The following is a 22,104-nucleotide window of genomic DNA, read 5'->3' as shown; positions in this document are numbered from 1 at the left end:
TTTGATTGGCTAGGTTGGTTTGTTTTGGCTAGCTTATCTGTGAATAAGATAAAAATTGCATCTGCAAATTCGGAGTAAGCCTCATTTTTAAAATATTTATTTGAACGCAGCGTTAAGCTTGTCTGTGGTGCTTATGATGGCAGTACTACCAACATAAAAATAAAAAATTCTGACAGTTGCCAATGACAGAAGTCTGAATACCGCGAAAATTTAAAACAAAAGTGCAATGCCAAAAACTTTATTATATTTTCGTAGTATTCCTTTTATGTTATTTTATTTGCTGAGCGATACATATGATCAGTTAAAAATGTTTTACTATGTCAAGCTTGTTTCCAAGGCATTATATTCATAAGAACTTTATCAAAGTTCAGAGATTTATCGTTTTTGTTGTTGCGAAGTTATATATTTTGTATACGTATGTCTATGTTAGTATAGAGAAAGATGGCGTCGACGGTCTGTGTTTCTAGGTGCCGACTCTTTGTAAAATTAGAAATAAATCGTGGATTGTGTTTATCATCTGTTTTTAGGGATTTGTCAAATAACAGGGTGAGTATGGTATTTTATTTCATTGTGAAAGTGTGGCCTTCATAGATAACTTTAATTTGTCAGATAATGTTTCTCTCTTTCAATATTTTTAGGTTAGAAAGCTGTCAAACGTCACCGAAATAGTCCAATATTTTTGTTTTTACTGGTTCTAAATTTAATTTGAGGTATTCATTTGTCTACTAATCTAATAAGGTGGTATTACTTTTTAAATTATTATACACCTTTGTGTTGTTATATGTTAGCGCCAATAAGTTTCTGATAAGAACCGAATTTATATTATTTTTGAGCGGCTAAAACAAGTACCTTTACCTACATACGGAAACATTACTGTACTTATAGTAATTTTATTTATTTGTTATTATTACCACTTTAAAAGTATATACAAGGTACACTGGTTTACTGTTTGAATTACTTACTTAGAATATCTTATATCAGATAAGTATAAGAACTGGATTAAAATGATACTTTCAGTACTATAAAAATAGCTTAATTTCATTTTTTCATTAACATACCTACCTATCTTTCTAAGTAATTTTTCAGATAGCAAGAGGATATTTACAAAAAATAAGATCATTTTTTAGTTCAAATGAAATGAAAATGATACCTACTTATTTTAAGTTAATCTTTGTAGTTTGCCTATTTATTCCTTATGTAAATAACAAAAAGTAGTCTTATTTCATCACTTAACATAAAATTTATAGTAAAATAATTAATAAGAAATGTGAGTGAAAGAATTACTAATGGCTACAAACTCCCTCACACAGAACTGAGCTATGTACAACTTCACAGAGTAATCCTAGATTAATTATCAATAGATTAAAATTATCTATAAAAAAATTGCTATGTATATTTTAAATAAAATCATGAAATTTTGAAATTACTTAATTAATATTTCTAATACTAATCTTACCATCATAGAGAAAAAATAAATAATCTTACCATGAAAAAAGATTTCTAATACTAATCTTACCATCATAGAGAAAAAATAAATAATCTTACCATGAAAAAAGATGAAAACTAGACACATTTTGATGTTCAGCACTGTCAAATACGCAATACTCAATTATTTTGTTTTATTTTTACATTTTCGTGGAGAACCAACAGCATTTTGTTAATAACTAAATATTACTTATGAACACATAACAACTTGATGCCATTAACAGGTTCCCGCATATAACAACAATTGAAATTATTTATTTCAAACTATTTATTATGTGTCAAGCATGGCTTAAACTTTTTTCTAATCCAGTAAAACTTTACTCATCTATTCCTTTATGTAGCTTAGCTAGACATGAAGGAAGTTCAACATAAATTAAACTTCTAGTAATTATACATGGATGTATGGGAATTGGATGAGATCATCAAACTTTATATTCTTAATGATTATAATACAATGACCCTGATTGAACCCATTAATGTGTAGGTCACGGACCAGCTAAATCGATAAGAAATATAATTGACCAATTACTAATAACTACCTAATTAATATGTTTGAAGAGTTTTATCAAATTCATATTGTGAATACAAATTCATTCAAAGTGATCCTTATCGGCTTTATGGGTTCTTGTCATAAACTTGTTGACTGATAAGGAGGTTTGCTATTTTAGTCAGGATGGTATATCTTTTCTAAACCAAAGTTAATCAAATTTATAAAGTTCTTGATTTAAGATTTATTTATTTGAAAGGTGTTTGTCTAATTAACAACTTCTTATTTTTTTTCTCCAGCCTATATTATGATCTATACAAAAGGTAAGTAGGTAGGTAAAATATATTCAAATTGTTTTGTTTTTGTTTGTAAACATAATATACATGGCTAGTATCATTATTTTGTTTATTTTCCTTGTAATTATAATTTAATGTGTGATGAAGAAATGGTTATTATAGGTCATATTTAAGTAACACAATATATTCTTATTTAAATACTATCAACTCCTGTTAAACTAGTTTGGTAAATGGATTTGTAATAACTTGTGTCCCATTTACTTTTTCTGTATCTACCATTAAATTTTCTAAATTTGTTAAAGCATACCTACTGCTAAACTATCGTGATTATAGTATTAGTACCAACGTCTGCTGATCTGCTAAACGGCATTGAACTTCACATAATGTTCATGGCAATTGTGCCACAATGGCAAGTTACTGGAGGTTTACTCTAGTTTGCTACAAAAACAAACGAAAACGTGTTGCCGTGTATTAGGTCGCGGTACGTAAGGTACGTTTAAGACTTCAATGTAGAGTTGAATCGTTATTAGCGCAGCAGAGCGTTCCGAAATTTTGTCTTAGGCTAGAGTTCCCCCTGGTTACGAGTTCACGAAGATAATAGTGTAATTCCGGTAAACTACTTGACTTCTAAAAAAACATAAATAATCTGAAGCATTTAAGTAAGTAAATACATGTATTATATGCGTTTTATTAACTGTACTTTTTAGATTTCAATAACGTCGCATCTTTCAACCTGCTCTCATGAATACGGACTGGTTGTATTAAAAATAACTGTATATTTATTTTCTGAATTCATTTGAGATACCTACTTTTATAGTATGTGGTGCAAAGTTACGATTGGTTGCCATTTGAAGTGTATATGTTTTCTATTACTACGGCCTTTTTAAGATAAGTTTAATGATACGAAGGAACTCTTCGTATCATTAAACTTATCTTAAAAAGGCCGTACTCGAAAACTCGTACACGATCTTAGCTATTCTGGAGGCTGCCAAGACGTCATATTATATCATCAGAGGGTAATATTAACCTCACCATAATCGCATGTATTACACATAGGTTTACAGTGCCACAAACTTATCTGTTCCGGTGACAGCTCACGTAAATGTGTAATATTTCTTCATTCTATAAGATTTTAAGTTTGCCAGTAGTGGTTATTCGCTCTTTTGGTTTCAATAAACCCATCTAATCTATATCAATACCTACATAATTCATTAGTAAATAATGAGATATGGATCAATTTAGTTCGCTCCCACCGGAACAGATAAGTTTGTCGCACTATACAGTATACATTTATGTTACGATGACAGAATATACAACTGTTGATTCATCCCGAGGAATTTTAACAATCGACCATTCCTTATCTTATCAAAAATTCTGACACTGAACTTGGGAGATCGTTTGTTTTATTAATCATTATTATTTATAATTTTAGTATGAAACTGTGTATATGATAGTGAACCAGAATTGTATACCTAATAACCTAGGTACTTACTGACATTTTAACATTGGTATATGGAGGATCTTTAAAGTAATTATGACGAAAAATCGTTTCAGCATATCTCAGATCTCAGTCAGATACTGGTAGTTAGGACGACATGGAACCCTTAACGCCTTGCTCCATGATTATATCCAGGTTATGTTTAACTCCTTTTAATATACTTAATTGATACTTTAATCTAATCTATCTATCTAAGCGTAATTCCTGCTCATCGACATATCAGCGAATCATGCTATAGTATATCTAAGTTGTTCTAACTTGACTGTTCCATTCGTGAAACCTGCAGTAATAAATATTGCTGATGATATTTGTTTCGTCCCCAGGAGTCATGGTGTCGGAGATGGCGGCCGCCTCGTCGGTCCTTCTATACCAGCATCTGCGCCCACGGATCCAAAGCGACGCCAACCAAACTTGAACCAGCTGCCACTGACGGTAAGACTCGGGTATTGAATGCAACACATCATCTTTAATAATAATTTTATTAATTTATACAAAGTTTAAGACCATCACCAACTGGTATAGATTGGAATGTTACAGTTCCCTATGATATTTAGTATTCTAGGGTGTACTTTAAGCTCTAAGATATACGTTTAGGTTACGCTGTTATTTATATTGTTAAATCTAGCACTACATTTACAAGCAATAATTTAATAGCATCAATAGAATACAGATCACATTTGACGTAAACAGCTTAGCTTACAATTAATAATATTAAATTATTTTAAAGACTTATTACTATTTAGACTATCGTAACAGGATTCTAAAACTTCAAACTCCTCGAATACCATCTCACCGAATTTTCCAGTCACAGCTTTACTCTGATCTAGATTTTCGTTGACGTAGTAGTATTTCTTCTCGAAGCTGTGAGGATCATCAGATTCTGCCGCGTTAGTTTGTTCATCAACAGACTCACCCTTTTTTGGGGTTTCGTTCACTGTTTCTTCCTTATTGCAGACAGGAGTGCTAGGCTGGGGTGCCACAATAACTGTCTTTTTAATACTCTCTTTTGGCTTTAAGTCTACTTTCGATGTTTGAGGTGACAACATTTTCTCTTTGTTTTCAAAGGGTGTCTTAGCGATGCCTTTGTTGTAGCTTTCGAGCCGACAGATCTTATTCTTTACTGAATTTTCATCGTCACAAACAAGTGGAGGGTCGTCTGTTTTCATCTGTGAGTTGCGGAATTTAAGACGAGATCCCTTGTTTTCGTCTGAACCTGTTAGTTCCAGACGACTACTGCAACTGTTCGACTTTACTAGCTTGAACTTGAATCCTGGAAAGCCTTCTGTGCGTTTGTTGTTCTCCTGCAAATCTTGGTTTCCAGAGTCAGAGGAAGTACTCGAATTGTTCTGTCTCTCTGACACAATAGTTTTATGTTTGTCGGACGAAAGACAAGAGCATTTTTCTCCTCGGCATTTTGTCTGACATGAGTAGCAGTCCCTGCTACAATTCTTTTGAAGTCCCTTTATTTCCTCCATGATTGCTTTCGTCATCGGACTGACAGTAGAGCCTTGTTTGGAATTCAAAACTTTACCTCCATAGTACGTTACAGAAGTACCACAGTCTCTTATCTTCTTCATTATATCAGGGCTAACATATTGACTCTCACAGCAAAAGTCATGATTTATAGAATCACATAAATATTCATCACTGGAACTGTATGCATTCTCTTTCAAGTTTTTGTGGGAGTACGGACTCAGCCCATCGGTTTCATATTCGTTGTTGGAGCTCAGGTCTCCACTGGACACTCCACTTGAAAGACTAGCATTATCCCATTTCTTGTTCCCGAAACTCGTGTCTATAGTTAGTTGTCGTATCACCTTCTTCCGCACTCCTACTTTGTTTTTAGAATCTTCATTCAAGTTTCTGTATGATGTAGCCCTTCTGGTCAATCCCAACTCATCAATTAATGGTGGATCTTGAGACATTGTTATCGGACTCTTCATCTTCAAGGTATCTTCAAATAAATTTCTTACTTTTTTAACGGTGTCTGGATTTGGAAGTTCTTCTTCTATTATTTCTTTATTGACACGTATAGGGTGATAAAAGAAATGCCTGCGAACTGCATTTTTCTTATCGTTCAAATTACCAGCATTTTCGTTTCTCTTCAGCAGGGTCGGTGCAATTTTGCATGTGTCTGTGCCGGCATTTTTCCTCGGGCTTGGTTCCACCTTTGTTCGTACTGGTTCTATTATCACAATGTTATTGTTTACTAATAATTCTTGGAAACTATAATCTTGTAAGTATTGTAGAAGTCCATCGAATTGAGCCTCTTTGCGATAGTTAGCGATCATACTATTTTTAAATAGTTCTGATTTCATAACTTTGTATCTCACGTGATCAAATTCGTCACATCCTTGGTCGAAACCCTTAGCTTTTATGAGGGTGGCTTGAGTTTTCTGATTTTGGTTGTCATTGTTGCTAAGTTCTACTATCTCTATCTCTGGAGTATCTCTTGTCCAAGATTCTTGTTCCTTTTTACGTGCATTCTCTATTTGAGAGTTATCGTAAATATTGCTTTCGCAATCTTTCACAATTTTTTGAACTGTAGTCTCCTCGATTTCAGAGTCACTTTTAACTTTCTCTGTTTCATCTTTCCAAAGTTGTATTTTACTTTGACTGATTTTTCGAATACTATCAACAATTTTCACGCTTTCTATGGATTTAATTATATTACCAACGGATATTTCTGGAACACATGTTTCGCCGCCTTTAGGTTTGTCATCTTCTTTAGTTCCATTATCTTTATGGTTTTTCTCATAAATAACCTCTCGTTCCTTTATTTCCTCCGTTTTAGTTTTTGTTGGAGTAAATTCGGGTTTGGAATTTTCCTTACTTTCAGGTGATTTATCTATTAGTTTAGACCAGTAGTTTTTCACAGAGTGCAGTTTTTCCTGATATTCTATGTCTGTTTTTATAGCATTATTTAACTTTTCTTTCACACCATGTTCACCCTTTCCTTCTTCCTCTTTCTTCTGCGAAATATCTAACTGAACGGGATACATAATATCTTTAGTTTGGTTCTCAGGTTTACTTTCTGATGACATACTTTGTTTTCTGGTTTTAGAGTCAACAACTTGTAAAATTTGCGGTCTTGTCATATTGCTATTAATTTTTTGTGATGCTGCTTCTGCGGCCTTTTTGTTATCGTTATCTTTGATTATAAGCTTTGGTGGTGGCTTCTCGAACTTATACTGGACAGAAGCTATCTTGTCACCAGCAGCCTTCTTTAGCTTTGGTAAGTTAGTCTTGACTACTTTATTTAATTTAATAGTTATGAATGGATCCTTAGGTGTATAATAGCTTGAAGTATCAACAGAATTATGTTTGTTTTTGTTCTTATCAATTGGCTCTTCAATTTGGATTCTGTGGAATTTTATTTCTGTACAAGGTTTAGGAGTAACTGGTTGCTTCACTGGCTCTTGCTTAGAAATATCCTTATGTACTCTCTTCTTGCTTTCGGTGTTCTGGTTCAATGGCGGATCAATAACAATTGTTTGGTGTCCACTTAGTGGCAGTATAGCAATGTTGGATTCAGCCGATGTTTTGAAAGATTGGACTCGAGTTAACAAAGAGTGTGCTTTGTTATCGTCAACGTTTTGATTCTTAATAAATGATTGATCGATAGGTTTGCTTATGCTTCTCACAACAGTGCTTGGGCTTGGCAAGCGATCTAACTCATTATCTGCTGGTTCACGTTGACGAAGTGAATAATGTTTTTTCACTCCAGTGCGTGCTTTTTGTGACGCTAGATTTATATCATCGTTTGAACGAGATTTCGATAAATGTACTTGTGGTTTATAAATGCAACTATTTATCTTTAGACTTTCAGACTTCGTAATGACTTTAGTATTTCTTATTGTATTTTCGATTTCATTGATTTCTCTTTCGTTTTGGTGTGTGTCTGCACGGAAGTAGTTTATGTCTTTATCGTCGGCATTTGAACTTTCAATTGTTATGATAGACTTTAAATCATCTTCTAATTTTGTGAAATTCTGTATTTCAGGCTCTGAATACTCAGGAAGATAAATACTCGAGGTTTGTATGCTAGTTACGTTGTTATTATTGTGATTAACGTAAGACTGGTTCAGTTGTCCGTAGTTGCCACTGCTCTTGTTTGTCAGTATTTCCCGAAAATTTGAGTGTGCTATCTCATATGTGTTCTCACAGGAAATATCTTCAGGATCTTCTTCTCTTAGCTGAGCATCAATTCTCTCAGATTTCCTTAGGCATTTGCTGATATTTATATCAGGCAAAGAATAGTACTGATTTTCAATTAATGTAGTCACAAAAGGCTCTGTGGTAATGTTTTTTGTAGAAGCACAGTGACGTTGACCGCTTTGGGTAGAATAATCGTCACTTTCTATGTATGTATTGCTAATGTACACTTCGCTGCTTGATTTCTTCTGGACTTCGTTGAATATATTGGTATTAGATTTGTTTGACTGAAATGAATCTCTTCTAATATCTGCAAACGTTCTCTTTTTATTGACTCTTGTGTAAATAGGGTCAGGTTCTTGATTTTTATCTTGAGTGGTGACAGTTTGCGATACGTTCGAAGTATTTTCTAAGTATTGTGACTCGCAATATTCATCAATCTTCTCAGCAAGAGAGTTTGCCAAGTGTTCAAGTTTGTGAGATTTATCCGTCGATGATGCTATCGATATTGAAATATAGGATGTTATGCTTTCAGGACTGGACACAGTCTCATCATTCTCAGAGACAACAGATTGTAAGTCACCTTCGTTTTTATGTTCATTTACTAGAACCGTTGGAATGTGATTTTTATCAGGCTCTGGTACCGGGCTTTTGAGTGATACTTCTTCAAAGTAATCTTTGTCATTAGTTCCTTCAGTTTGTGGTTTTTCTTTTTCACTGTTTGTGATAGATAGACTATCGTTGGTATACGATTTAGGAGTTATATTTTTAGATCTCTCCCGCACTTCGCTCTCAGTGTCTAGGTCGTCAGTGGTTATGTATAGTTGCTTGCTGTCATTAGGTGATACGATCGAGCGTTCCGAATCAGGGGTGCCGGATTTATAGTTTCCTTTCAGATGAGCTTCAAAGTTGTAATGCTTTCGCACATAGTTGGAGTCTAAGCTATCGATCTCACTAGGGTTTCTTGAGTGGCCGATGCTATCCTCCGACAAGTTAGTGTGCTTTATGTCCTCGGTTAAGTTTGGCCAGCTGCCACTGATGGATCTGGAGTGGTTGCTCTCAACTCTGGAAACTGCGTCTTCTTTATCAGATTTGGCTTCGGCGTTTTCCGCGCGGTTGTCACTTTCCCTCTGGGCGTTGATGTCACCAAAACAGGAGGCAGTACTATCTATGTAAATGTTCTCGAGAACTTCCTCCTTTGTTTGGTACTTCGCTCGACCAGGTAATCTGAAAAGCGATAAGTCAACGATTTAGTAAAATTATTATTTACTCTTAAATAATTCTAACAGAGTAAACGCTTGAAAATTAGGTAATGCCGCCACCGCTAAATAATATATATATTTTTTATTTTAGGTACCTAACTCTTTTATTTATTTATTAAATTTAAACCGCGAAACGGCTCGTGAAAAAAGCTGGTGGATTGCTTGCGAGTCACCTCTGACTACCCCTTGGATTACAGTCGTGAAAAATTGTACATATGCAATATGCATGTATGTGTCTTTATTTATTTGTTTTTTCCTTACTTCGTTCTTTAATTAAGAAATTCATTCGTTCATTTATTTATTAACAATAAAACACCCTGTAAAATGATAAATGTTGTTGCACGAAGTTCTTAAACATATTTGTCTATACCTAAGTACACCAAATCGGCGCACTCTCGTGGAGGCTCTCTGTACCACTGGGGTACCTTAGGACTACGACAACAACAACAACAAGTACACCAAATACGATATTTGCGAAGGAAACTTTGATTTTCCTGAATAATTGCGCTTCTAAGCCGTCCAATTACTTTAAGTTATGTTACTTTAAAAGTAGTTTCATTGCACTGTAACGCCTTAATAGGATATGCTACGGCCGCATGACAATATAAATAAAATATATAAGACTAGCTGTTCCCGCGCGCTTCGCTTCGCCTTAAAAGTTTTCCCGTGGGAATTCCGGGATAAAAAGTAGCCTATGTTCTTTCCCAGGGTCTAGACCGTCTGTATACAAAATTTCATTCAAATCCGTTCAGTAGTTTTGGCGTGAAAGAGTAACAGACAGACAGACAGACAGACAGACAGACAGACAGACAGACACAGTTACTTTCGCATTTATAATATTAGTTAGGATTAAAGTATAATGAAAACAATTACCTGTCTTTGAAGCAGGGTTTGTCGAACAATCGTGCTCGAGGAATGAGCTGGGACCGCTTGTTTTTGGCGTGATTCTGAATCTGCAGATCTGTGAACGTCTCCTCGCGTATGACGGCCAAACTCCGGCTGCGGCGCAAGTTCGACCCTTCGGGCTCCTTGTGTTTGCACAGTCTCCCGTAGCTACCGTTGAACTCTGTGTCCGAGTTCGAGAATCTCTTCTGCAGTAACTCCTCCGCCGCCTTCGACCGCGTCAAGTGTTGGTAGAACTCGTCTTGCGGCAGTTGTACTGGTACCTTGTAGTACTCGGCTAGCTTGCTCTGGTACTTCTCGTGTTTCTTCTTGCTCTCGCACAGCTCCTTCTCTTTCTCTTTTTCTTTCTCCTTGCTCTTAGTCAGTTTCCGCTTCTTCGGACGCTCATCCGTGTTCTTCTTGGCCTCGTGTGCGTTCCGCGGGCGGTCGAACTCCAAGGTCTCCGTGGGGTTCTCGAAGTACTGGATGTCGCCGACGGCGCTGGCCACCGACCTGTAGTCGTCCTGGCTAGACTTCCTCTCGACCAGTTCTCGAAGGCGACTTCTTGTGGAGCTGGTGTTGGACGTGACGCTCTCCGGCCGCTTCGGGGAGAAGTCCAAGTTGGAAGACGATCTCCTGAAGAGACTTGTCTTTATGGAGCTGAAGTCACAGTCGTCGTCGTGACAAGAAGCCGCTGAGAAGTTCTGTGTCCTTATCCGGTCTACGTGATTCTGGCTAGAATACGACGCGACCGAGTCCACCGAGTGCCTGCAATTGAAAACAGAAACTGATTAGATTAGGGATCCTTGTTTCCGCGCGGCAGATAATACTGTTAGTTTAAGATTACTTTAGCTCTTGGGACGGTCAATTTGAGTCATTGTTTGTGTTAATGACGTCAAGTCAAGTAGGAATAAGGGTAAATATTGTGTTAAGTATTATGGGTTTACTATTTTTGTTTGCATAGACGTAATATACGAGCCCTGACCGTTTAATAATCTCGAGAGCTTATGGGTATTGCTCGGTTCAAAGGAATGGTTTAATCATTAGCTAGTGTCAGCTTGTGGACTGCACTGGCGGCAGTGTAGAGACGTCCGACGGGGTTGGAGCGATGCCAGGTTCCTGCAGTGGATGGTCATTACGATAGTTTTTCAGGAAGCTTTACAGTTTCACAGACAAATTAACTACCATTGTCTTCAAAGAAAAATATGTCAGGGCCGTTTTCTTTCTAATTGAAGTAGAAAAAAATATCTACTGCACATTCAATTTGTTTATTTAACAATGTATACGAGTATTTATTTAGGCACACAGACAGACATTCATGACACCTTTTTCATATAAGATTAATTGCGTTGCAGATGCATAATTAATTAGTTTATTACGCATGTCTGTCTACATTTATCGGCATTATAAATATATTGATTTATATACCATTAGACGTAAATGAATTGCGACAATCTGCATTACATTGATCGGCAGGAGCTACAGGTGTCCCTATCTTCCTACACAATAAACTTACTGCTAATCAAACTATAACGCCATCCTGACTTTGAAATTAAATTATCTTTTCAGCCTTAATTTGGAAGTTCAGTTTTATGATTGACCCGAAAGCAGCTTTTGCATTAATGAAGATGCTGAATGAACGAACTCTTGAACGAAACGGGGGTTTCCTAAGTACCCACTATCACGGCGGTGGATGACCAAATTATTTCGGCGGCGCCTCAAAATGATGTTGTCTTCCGTTCCACCATTACATTATTCATCGTGCAACCGGCCCACTTAGGCGAAATGGCTGAGACTTCATTTTATTTCATGTTTTCATTAAATATTGCGTTTCCGCGCGGCCAAGATGCTAATGACACTCCGTCTAAACATGTGCAGACTGGAGTGGACATTTTGAATGTGTGTGCTCCAAAGATGGCGCCAAATTATTTACGGAGCACTTAACAGAGGTCAGTATTCACGTGAGGTTAATTTAACCAGAGAAGAGTCTCGGGCATGAGCTAGGGTAGACGACAAATAGACGATGCATTAAAAATATACAAATTTAGTATCAGAAACCTAGATCATAGCGCTATTATTATTTATCATCACTACTGTGTCATCAAGTGAACTACACATGTATTTCAGTATTCTATGATCTCGTTAAATAGTTAAACTCGCTCAACCCGTATGCTAACTTAGTTAATCTACAAAGTTACACTAAATTTTGCACTAACAAAGTTTTACACACACGCTAGCGAAGGGTTTAGTTGCCAGTTCTCTTTCCCTAAACTTTAGAATAATGTTGGAACATCAATCAAACCGAAATTCAATTTCAAGCAGGCCTTTCAAAAATTTCATTTATACGTTATTCCTAATTTACTTTTGCAAAAAAACATGCTGTCCCCAAGTTTTACTTTTGGTCTTCTTGGGTTGAAATGTTTTCAAATAATAATTTTTATAAGTCCTTCTTTCTCGCTTCAAGTTGCAACGAAGCGACAAAGATATGATGTATTTTTATTCAAGCTGACCGGAACGACGTAGGCTACATTGTATCCCGGAATTCCCACGGGGAAGCCTTTTTAAGGCGAAGCGGCGCTAGCAGGTATAAGCTGTACCTACTAAATAATTTTAAAGTGTAGCTTGACCTACTCAGAAAAGCGACGGAATGAAATACGTTTTAACTTTATTCATACAGAGACAGATAAAGCTATTTGTTACGGGTATGCTGTCAGAAGTTTATTTTTTTAAACGGGATGGTTCACGTCGGGTTTTATTAGGCCTTTTTTATTTTTTACAGCATTCAGGAATGTTAACATTATTATTGTTGGCACGTAAACCGTGGCCGGGTCTGCCTAATGCACTCACTTGTAAAAAATTAGTAGAAAATTCGAGTACGAGACCCCATTTGGAGATAAATGTTTCTATTAGGAGCACCAGAATAGAAAAACAATATCAAATAGAAATAATATCTATGAACTTATAGTAAATGTATGTGTTAAAAAACACATCGAAGGGACCGTACAAATCATTATACAAACACATACAGATTTAAAAAAACCTTAGAATCTGTTAATCTGTTTGCGATTGCTTTACTATTTCGGTACACAGTTACATCTTTACTCTATAGAGATACGAAATTAGCCTGTTTGATAGTAACAGCAGGCACCTGGCGTTCAAAATATACGAATAACTGAAATAAGAGTACCTACGATCAAAGAGACTCGGAACACGAACCAAGAAAACGGTGTAACATCTTGGCAGATCTCACGTTAATTCTGGCATAGCGGTCAGTTCCTAAACCAAATCATATTTATTTACAAACCGTTTGACAATTATGCTTTATTGCAATCTGTATTCTTAAAAAAGCAATAGTTAAAATCCCAGTTTTTTAGTAAAATATATAAAAAAATATGAATCTATACAATATTTTAGTGCCGTTTTATTTATTTATATCTAGCGCAAAATATAGCGTAAGAAGAGCATTGATTATTGAGCTGTTATGTTACACGTACATAAATAAATATATTATGTAAAATATTCTTAATTGGTGACATAAAATATAATTTAATATCTTGAATTAATTTCATTAACTAGAACACTTTTATGTATTTGTTCTACTTAGAAATAAATATAACCGATAATCATTACGTAATACATACCTATCTAAGTATATTTCTAGACTTTTTTTATACGAATATAGCTGTAGAAATAATATATCTGAAATAAGTAGTTAGGATTTAAAAAAACGTAAATCCTCAGTATATGTAACGTGAAAAGTTGCATTGGCAACAGCCCGGGGTGGTCTTCACTAAATTTAGAAGTGATGACTTTTCAGGTAAACACTTTCTAAATAAAAATGCGTCACTTACTAAGAAGCTTGCAAAAGCGTCCAAGACATAAATATCTTATACTTATACCTAGTTGTTTTGAAAGAAGTTTAGGTACAATACGACAGAGTGATACTGATACATAAGGATTTCGACTTTTTGACTGACGCAAAGAGACGATACCATCGTTTACTGGTTGTTGTATTGTACACACCTTCCTAACTTTCTAAGTTATATCTATGAATAAAAACGCAAAAACTTAACATCTGTTTGTACAAGCACCAAAAGATCAATTAGTCAGATCATACACGTCGTCTATTCCATTGTAAACACGATTACTTTGGCGTCACCTTGAGTGGAGTTTATAATTATCTGCCCAGTTAATATTTTCACATTCTTCGCCGCCATGTCTAGTCTCGTCTGTTGATGGCTTCCTTGTGACAGTCTACTTGTTTTGTGTGTCCACGACATGCTCCATCTGGCGTATATTAATATCGACTGTCTGTGTAATGTCTGCCCATCTGTCACGCAGACTCGACAGCGGAATGAGATTTGTATGATTCGATGCGATCGTGGCAGGGGGTCACTCTATACTGACGAAAACGAGCGAATGAGAGCTGTCGTGCAATGGGCTCGTTTAGTAAAACGAGGTAGAGTCGTGGCTCGCGCAGCAGTACTCCGGAACTTAGTGTTTCGTCACATAGAGTGACCCCCTGAGACAATTAGCGTATTACTTGCGGACTATCATTCTGTAATCTTCATTTTAAGGTTAATAATACAATACGAGTTTGTGGATGTACTAGAAGCTGTGAAATAGTACATAGTATACATTTAATCTCTTTCTTGTTGCCTTCACCATCCAATAAATGCAAATGATCTTGTTTTCGTTACAGTCTCAAATTAGTGTCTAAACTCTAAACAGACATTTACCGTAACTTAAAGGTGTTAAAAGTTTATGGCTCATTGTCTATCACACGTGCAGTCATAACCGTCCAGTTTAAGTGCCAGCAAATTGTTATTTGTTTTGAAGTGCTTGTTTAGATAATTAGTGAAAGTGGAGGGTTACACTAGCTTGACATAAACAAATGCACGAGAGCTGCCATGAAAACGGTACGTTTCGGTAGCCAGAGTAGCCCCGCAGGGCGGTTCCGAAAGTTACTTTTTACTTTGTATCGGCATGATCTAGTGCGCTTCACATTTTCAGTTACAAAGTATCGCAGTCTATTTTTCTGTTCGGAAATCGTTTAGACGTGTGTCGCGCGGGGGCGGAGTCTAAAATAAGATTTGCGAACCACGCGACGCGACGATCCGAGGGAAAACGAACGTTTTTAATGTTCGCATCAATAAATTGTAGAAGATTTATAATTTTTTATCGTACCTAAGTCAGACGGATGTCGCCGCAGTTATTTTATTAATAAACGATACTGTTTTTTTTTATTTAATCTACAATGCAGTTTTTGATAAACAGTATTCCTATTTTATTTCAATTTTCTGTTATTTATTAACACTTGTGAGTATCGGAAAAGTAGGTTCATACTTTTTAGTGAACATTGCGGCTGAACAGCTTCTAATATTCGGTTTAGACTCAGAGGTAAGGTGACTCTAAATGCTAATTTAACTAATTTAAGTTAGCCATTTAAGCTGCCTTTTACTCGGTGAATAAGAAGCTAAATCATTTTATAGAAACATAATAATAGACCATAAGCAAGAAATGCATTTTTCTCAAGACGTAGAATAGATGATAAGAAAAAGTTATCCTTTTCGATTTATTGCCCAGTTATTACTTGAAGCGTACATCCTGGGAGCGAAAACCTTTCAAGTGAATTTTCCCCAACCACCGGCAAAGACATTGAAATAGACTTTACGACTTTAAGGTTTATTTTTATACGGACAAGATTGAATTTAGCTCGCCATTTCACTCCGCTGTGGGAATTTTTGCAGCCTTAGAATCAAAAGTTAGTTGTGAACTATAGCTGAATCGACTTTCGAGGAATGGATCAATACTGATATCTAATTAAGAACGTGGACATCGAGAAGTAGCGCAGTTAATATAATTAATCATTTCATTCAGGAACTGCAAATATTTTTCTTTTCTCTGCAACAATATTTCCTTAGCGAAGTGGTGCTGTGGCTGTGGGTATGTGCAATTGAGCGTTCATGTTTATGTAGTCACAGTACACTACCTATTAAGATTGAGATCAGTTGAATATGTCACAAGACTACAAGGTAATGTTAGGTGGGACACATGGTTGACCATGCCTTTTTCCACTTTCACTTTAAATTGATACTTAAAATATTGCATCACATAAAAGTTTGTGTTCTGAAACTTCAAACATTAAAATGAATTAAATATCAGCCTTGCGTGTCAACCTGATTCGATCACTCGAGTGAAATAGCACTTCGATGAAATCATTAGATACGATTTTAATTCGATTAAATTAACGGATGGCTTGCCAAAACAACAAATGATCCGTTAGACTGGCGTAACGAAAATAAACTCGATGACAGCAGATTTAAATAAGTGTAACGTACATAAGTAAACTACCTCTATCATTATTATTTATTACTTTCATAATCAATGAAATTACACGAATATCTGAGTTACAATCATCATAACTTTTCAAACTTTTGAAAGCAATAATACAAACAGAAAAGCAATGTGAAAAGTTTATCCCAGATCTGATGAAACTTTCGCATTCGGAAGCTATATTAAGTAAGTACTTGTTAAAATGTATAGATGTATGATTGGAGCCTCCAAAGTCTTAACAAACTTTCCCGAACAACTTAGGACTAGAAGCTACAATCTGCTAAGAATACTTAGCAGCTGTGCTGATTGTTAGTAAGTGAAGGATTACCGACAACGAAAAAGTACGTGTATTTACACGATTGACATTTCCTGTAAGGTAATGAAGAGAACATGTCGTATTTAAATCCTATACCTTTTTTCACGGGGAAAGACATCTGATACAAACAAAAACTACCCTTATTCGAATGTAATAAGGGTCCTGTCAGATGTCTTTCCCCGTGAAACATGGTATAGAGTTATGCATTTACGATACTACTAATATTTCGATTATCACATTTAGGTATCTCCTGTCTTTCAAAACGTACGGTAATGATTCTTCTGCCATAGAATTGAGATTTTTAACAATAAAGTTAAAATCTTTCATGGACGTCACGGTTTGTCTAGTTGTCGTCATCTAAATACCTAGGTACATTTTAAATGGTAAAATAATAACATTGACACTGGTAAGTTGGAAGACAACCATGTAATTTGCCAGCGACTGACTTCAATATCGCACAAGAACAAAAGATATGTTCGTTGACCGTAAACGTGCAAAAACACACTCGTAACTACAAATTATGAACGAGTTCAATTGACATTCATCGTTTTTACAAATCGAGGTCAGTGACTTCTGTATTCATTCAATATATTTCTGTTGTATTGTAAAATTTGTAACTGATATTCTGACTTTATTTTTTTTCTAGATGTCTTACCTACCTTTCTGTGGCTTCAGTTTCATACATTTTATACGGGAAACAATTTCTATATTAAATATAAAAACTAGTTAAGTACTTATTAAAGTGTCAAGTTTCACATCCCAGGGAAGGAAGTTGTCACAAAGTTAACTTATTGGTAAGTAAAAACATCTTATGTGGGAACCGGTTAACTTTATTTATGAACGATTTCGTGAATTGGAGTTGAAAATCTGATAAAATGATAAATGTGTGGTAATAACTGGCGTGGCGCTTATCGCGTTTTGTCTGAATTCGAATTCCATTACCGATAGCCGAATGTGGTTAGTCGCATATCAATTTATAGCTTTTTCATGAAAGTAAGGAAATTAAGGTGGTAGAATAAATTAGATTTTATATACCTATGATATTACATGCGCTTCGTGAAAGAGTCAAAGATAGGTATAGATACCTACACATGTATTACGACCTATGCTATTTACACACAAGTCACCTTTACAATTAAAGTTAATTTATGAACGTACCCATTCACTACATAAATAGTGACAGACTGGGTCGTGTAGTAACTATAATTAGTAACTAGATTTATTAAATAAATCTAATCAAGCTTGCCGCTCTTCCGTAGTACGCGAGTTGTTAATTGAATGTTAGCGACGCCAAGTTGTTGAACAATTATTATATCAAGATGTCTGAGTCTATCCCAGGTGCCGTCTCATAACTAGTACATCTATAAATTTATTCATTTTCTAAATCACACAAGAGAGCCATTGATGTTCCGCATTGATAGGAAACTTTACATAAAATAGCGCAACCTTAAAAAACTTGACCTGACTTTGACTCTATCAATCACGTCTAGGTATTAACTTTTGTTCTTAAGAACAAAAGTTATTTTAATTTTTTCGCAAATAATTAATACATAAAAAAAATTAGCTCATTAAAAATTTAACAAATTCCTACGAGCAATATCGCGACGATAACGCCATCAATGATATAAGTACTTAGTTATTTTTTTATGATCTTGATAGAGAGAGGGGAGATTTATTTAACAAAAGTTAAGTTTGCGTATCAATTTGTCCGTGAGAAACAAAATGTGCAAATTAATTGAAATCTGATGTAGAGTAGTGAATCAGGCTTATTCAGTTTAATTACCCGCATGAACGCTTTATCCAATTCTCACCGAAATGCTGCAACGGTGTTAAGGTTACAAGCTAATGTCACCTGTTAGGCAAGGTTAATTTGGTTCTTAACCGCCTGCCATATAGGTCCAGATTAACAAAGTACCTACAACATTTTTTGGATTTGTTGGCGTAGTATTGTATCTTCTTAAATTGTACAACCCATATAGCCAGCTATCTCATAAGGTTTTGCAAATTTTTTAAATTATTAACTACAAATTTTTGCATGTCGTGTATTTTGCCCTCAGGAGCTTTTGCAATTTAAAAAGTTTTCTCTCATGACACACACAAGACAGGCAAAATTACCTCCGAGAACGGAAAAGTTATACTGAAAAAAAATGCTAGGTACAGCCCATAAAAGTTTTGCTGTCTCATCGTAGCGCCACGACACAAATAGCTGTTACAAAATTAGAAGCTATTTTTACAAAGCAACGTAAGGGGTCCGATTATCCCTTTGACAACAGTCTTGAATCAAGCCTGCCTTCTTATTGCGTCCTCGCTAGAGTAGAATTCCGTGTTCAATAAGGAATCAATAGGCTCCGTAGCTTCTACTACGTAGTCTACATAGGCCCAGACTGGCTTGGGCTAAGATCAATTTATTTTCATTTTATTTTCGTGACTTGTCCGCTTTCGCAGTACCAAAGAGGACGTGACCTAAATGCATGAAACCTCTTTGCAAAACTTATTATGCCGTCACATGCACTGTCTATGACTCTAGAGTCTGAAAGGGTGTGGAAAGCGTTAAATTTACAACCGAAACAAATGCCAACAGCAATATTAAATTAGGACATCAATTATGCCTTGTAATTTGTGACACAGACGTGGTACGTCGTACTCTTCTTCATTCATATACCTAGGGCTACTAGTAAAAGAAAAAATAATCTTCCATCTTTTAACGGTTGCAAAGTTAGCGTGGCCGGCCACTACGGCTTTGTGATTATATTGCATAATGAATGCTACAGGATTCTTGAAACTACAAATAACTTTCTCGTTCAAAACGCCAGGCTCAATGCCTTGTCGATCGGCTTGGTAGCTTCTTGTTCAAGTTTTGACATTGGAGCTTCCTGCTTTCGGATTAACGATACTGCTCTTTGATAAGATGAGATGACTAAACTAAATAAGCGAAACTTCAGTAATACAGTTATAGTTCAAAATACTGTTATGAACATGAACATTATTATAACGATACCATTTAGATATATCTATCCGACATGGGAGGAAAACCTGAATGCAGGTAATATTTAATTTATTACCTACCTCGAATATTTTTCAAATTCGGAACCTATTTTCTTCATATCCCCAAAACAATATTCCTTTGCCACGTGTACTGTGAGCGTATGATAATGCCCTGCGGTTTTACAGCTTCAAAATGTGTTTTCGTTTGGATTGAATTTTCTATCCTCTCGGGATGGAACCCTGGCATATCCGTCCCGTCGCTCCGCAATGTATTGAGGGGAAGACCCGGGGTTTATCGACTCAAATGTGCATTCTCGTGGTGGCGTTCTCTCGCTTGCTGGTGTAGTCAACCATCGACTCGAAAACATGCATTCTCGGGACGTTTTCTCGCTTGTTGCTGTAAGCAGGTGTAGTCAACCATTTTACGATGCCTGTTTCGTTTGTTACACATAAGGGTGCTTCCACGTGAACGACTTATCGGTAGAGTTGGAAATAACTGCTGGTTTTAACAACATGTTGTATCGTTGTGTTAAAATAAACTAACGGTTAATTTAATAGTTAAGTTAATTTTCCGTTTAGTTGTTTTTTGCTTCTGTGTGTGTGAGTAAGTTTTCGTTAAATTAATATTATTTTGTTTATGGCTCTATTGTTGCGTTTTTTATTGGTCTGTCGTAATCATCGTATCATTATTATACTAATATTGATTCTTGTAATGCATATTAACTTGATATTAACACATACGCTGACTCATAATCTTAAACAAAACAGTAAAATGTTTATTTACTTACATTTTCTACCTTTGAAAGCCTAAAACTGTTTAAGTGTTTCTCACCTTTATGGCTATATGGACTTAGTTAAAAATATATATAAGAATAATCATATACTTATCACATTATGTATTCATGTATTGATTGCATTTTCATTCACTGTTACTTTAATATGAAAATGATGTAAATTATCTAATAAAATTATTACACTCATTCAAAATCGAAAGCAAACTTTTCAAAATGTAAACATGTCAAAATTTGTCACAGATCTGATACACAATTTCACAGATTATGCCACAGAACAAAAAAGGAAATGTTATGACAGAATTTATTTTTTAACAATGTTACCACATCAAAAAATAATGTGCCACACACAGAGACAGATACTTTTATAATGGAAAACACAAATATTACCAGAATCAAAAATTTTTTTTTTCTTTTTCACCCTCAGAATAGTAATGTCCTATCATTTGTTTCAGTGACAATTTTTAAAAAGAAAATATTATAGTGTGAACTTTCTAAGGTTTGAATAAAAAAAAGAGGACTGGTTTTAAGGCGCCGGCACACTAGCGGACGCGGCTTACGGATGGACACGGCTATCAGCCCCGACTGATAGTGTGCACGGTCTTTTGGGACAGTTCGTGCCAGATCGCTGTCGGACGTCTGAAAGCTGAACGACAAAGACGTCCGAGAGCGATCTGGCACGAACTGTCCCAAAAGAAAGTGCACACTATCAGTCGCAGCCGTGTCCGTAAGCCGCGTCCGCTAGTGTGTCGGCGCCTTCAAACTTTGTTATAAAAATATTTTTTCAGTAGAATACAACGAATAAGTATATAATAATAACATACTGAGTTTTAACCTATTATTAATACCCATACTATTATTAAAAACATAACTTTTGTCTTCTTATATTATAAATTCCAAAGCGCAATTAAGATAAAATATACACAAAACCTAATATTTTGTCAATGACAACAACAATGTCGGTAATGTTCATGTAGCTTTAAAATAATCGTTATCGATGCGTTCATTCATGTCAAAACAACAGTTCAAAAAAAAACTAAAGGTGCAAACTTCCTGTCGTTTTTTATCACAGGCAATTATGTCTCTTCTGCACGACAAAATAGAACTCATATTAGTTGATATAGGTGTTCCGTTGTTTACGACTTCGTTAATTGTAGGGCTACGCACAAAAACGAGTCTTCACAAATGACAATACAGTTCATTTTCAAAAATCATTTTGAAATCATTTCGTTGTTTTTTGTGTCATAGACAAAAATGTATCTTATTAGCTGGTAAATAGAGTTTAGTTTCAAACATTATCAAAATTAATTTGTAAATCGTGGTGTTGTTTTTTGTGTCATAGACCAAAATGAATCTTCACAAGTGATAATAAAGATCAGTTTCAAATATTTTTAAAAATTAACTTTAAAGTCGTTTAGTTTATTTTAATAAACACAACTTTTGTTAATTCCTAACAACATGTCGTTTTTACAGTTATAGTTTTTAACGACCATCTCTACTATCGGACGTGTGCGTTGCACTATTGCTATCATAACGTTCTATTTTCCTACAAAAAGTCGGTCACAGATTGTCGGTCAGGCACTTTAAGTCATCATTATACACACACAACAC

The 22,104-nt window shown here is 35.4% G+C and overlaps 2 protein-coding genes across 3 annotated transcripts in view; one reads left to right on the top strand and one right to left on the bottom strand.

Annotated features, from left to right (window-relative positions):
• Positions 1-270: 270 nt before the first annotated feature.
• Positions 271-22,104, top strand: part of LOC105387819 (calcium uniporter protein, mitochondrial) — a 120,186-nt gene continuing 98,352 nt past the window's right edge. Inside the window, exons 1-2 of one of the 2 annotated variants that reach the window (XM_048629024.1) lie at positions 271-546; positions 4,090-4,198. In XM_048629024.1, the coding sequence (XP_048484981.1) occupies positions 442-546; positions 4,090-4,198 (214 nt within the window). In that variant the 5' untranslated portion in view covers positions 271-441. The remainder of the gene's footprint in view (positions 547-4,089; positions 4,199-22,104) is intronic. The other variant, XM_048629025.1, reaches the window with a different exon arrangement.
• Positions 4,227-22,104, bottom strand: part of LOC105387825 (protein javelin) — an 89,207-nt gene continuing 71,329 nt past the window's right edge. The window contains exons 2-3 of the mRNA XM_011558611.3: positions 10,057-10,833; positions 4,227-9,148 (exon numbers count right to left, since the gene is read on the bottom strand). Coding sequence (XP_011556913.3) covers positions 4,483-9,148; positions 10,057-10,833 — 5,443 coding nt within the window. The 3' untranslated portion in view covers positions 4,227-4,482. The remainder of the gene's footprint in view (positions 9,149-10,056; positions 10,834-22,104) is intronic.

The sequence above is a fragment of the Plutella xylostella genome, chromosome 22 (genome assembly GCF_932276165.1).
Source record: "Plutella xylostella chromosome 22, ilPluXylo3.1, whole genome shotgun sequence".
NCBI classification, from domain to species: Eukaryota; Metazoa; Arthropoda; class Insecta; order Lepidoptera; family Plutellidae; genus Plutella; species Plutella xylostella.
The sequence above is the reverse complement of the archived record's forward strand: the minus strand, read 5'-3'. Positions and strand labels throughout refer to the sequence as shown.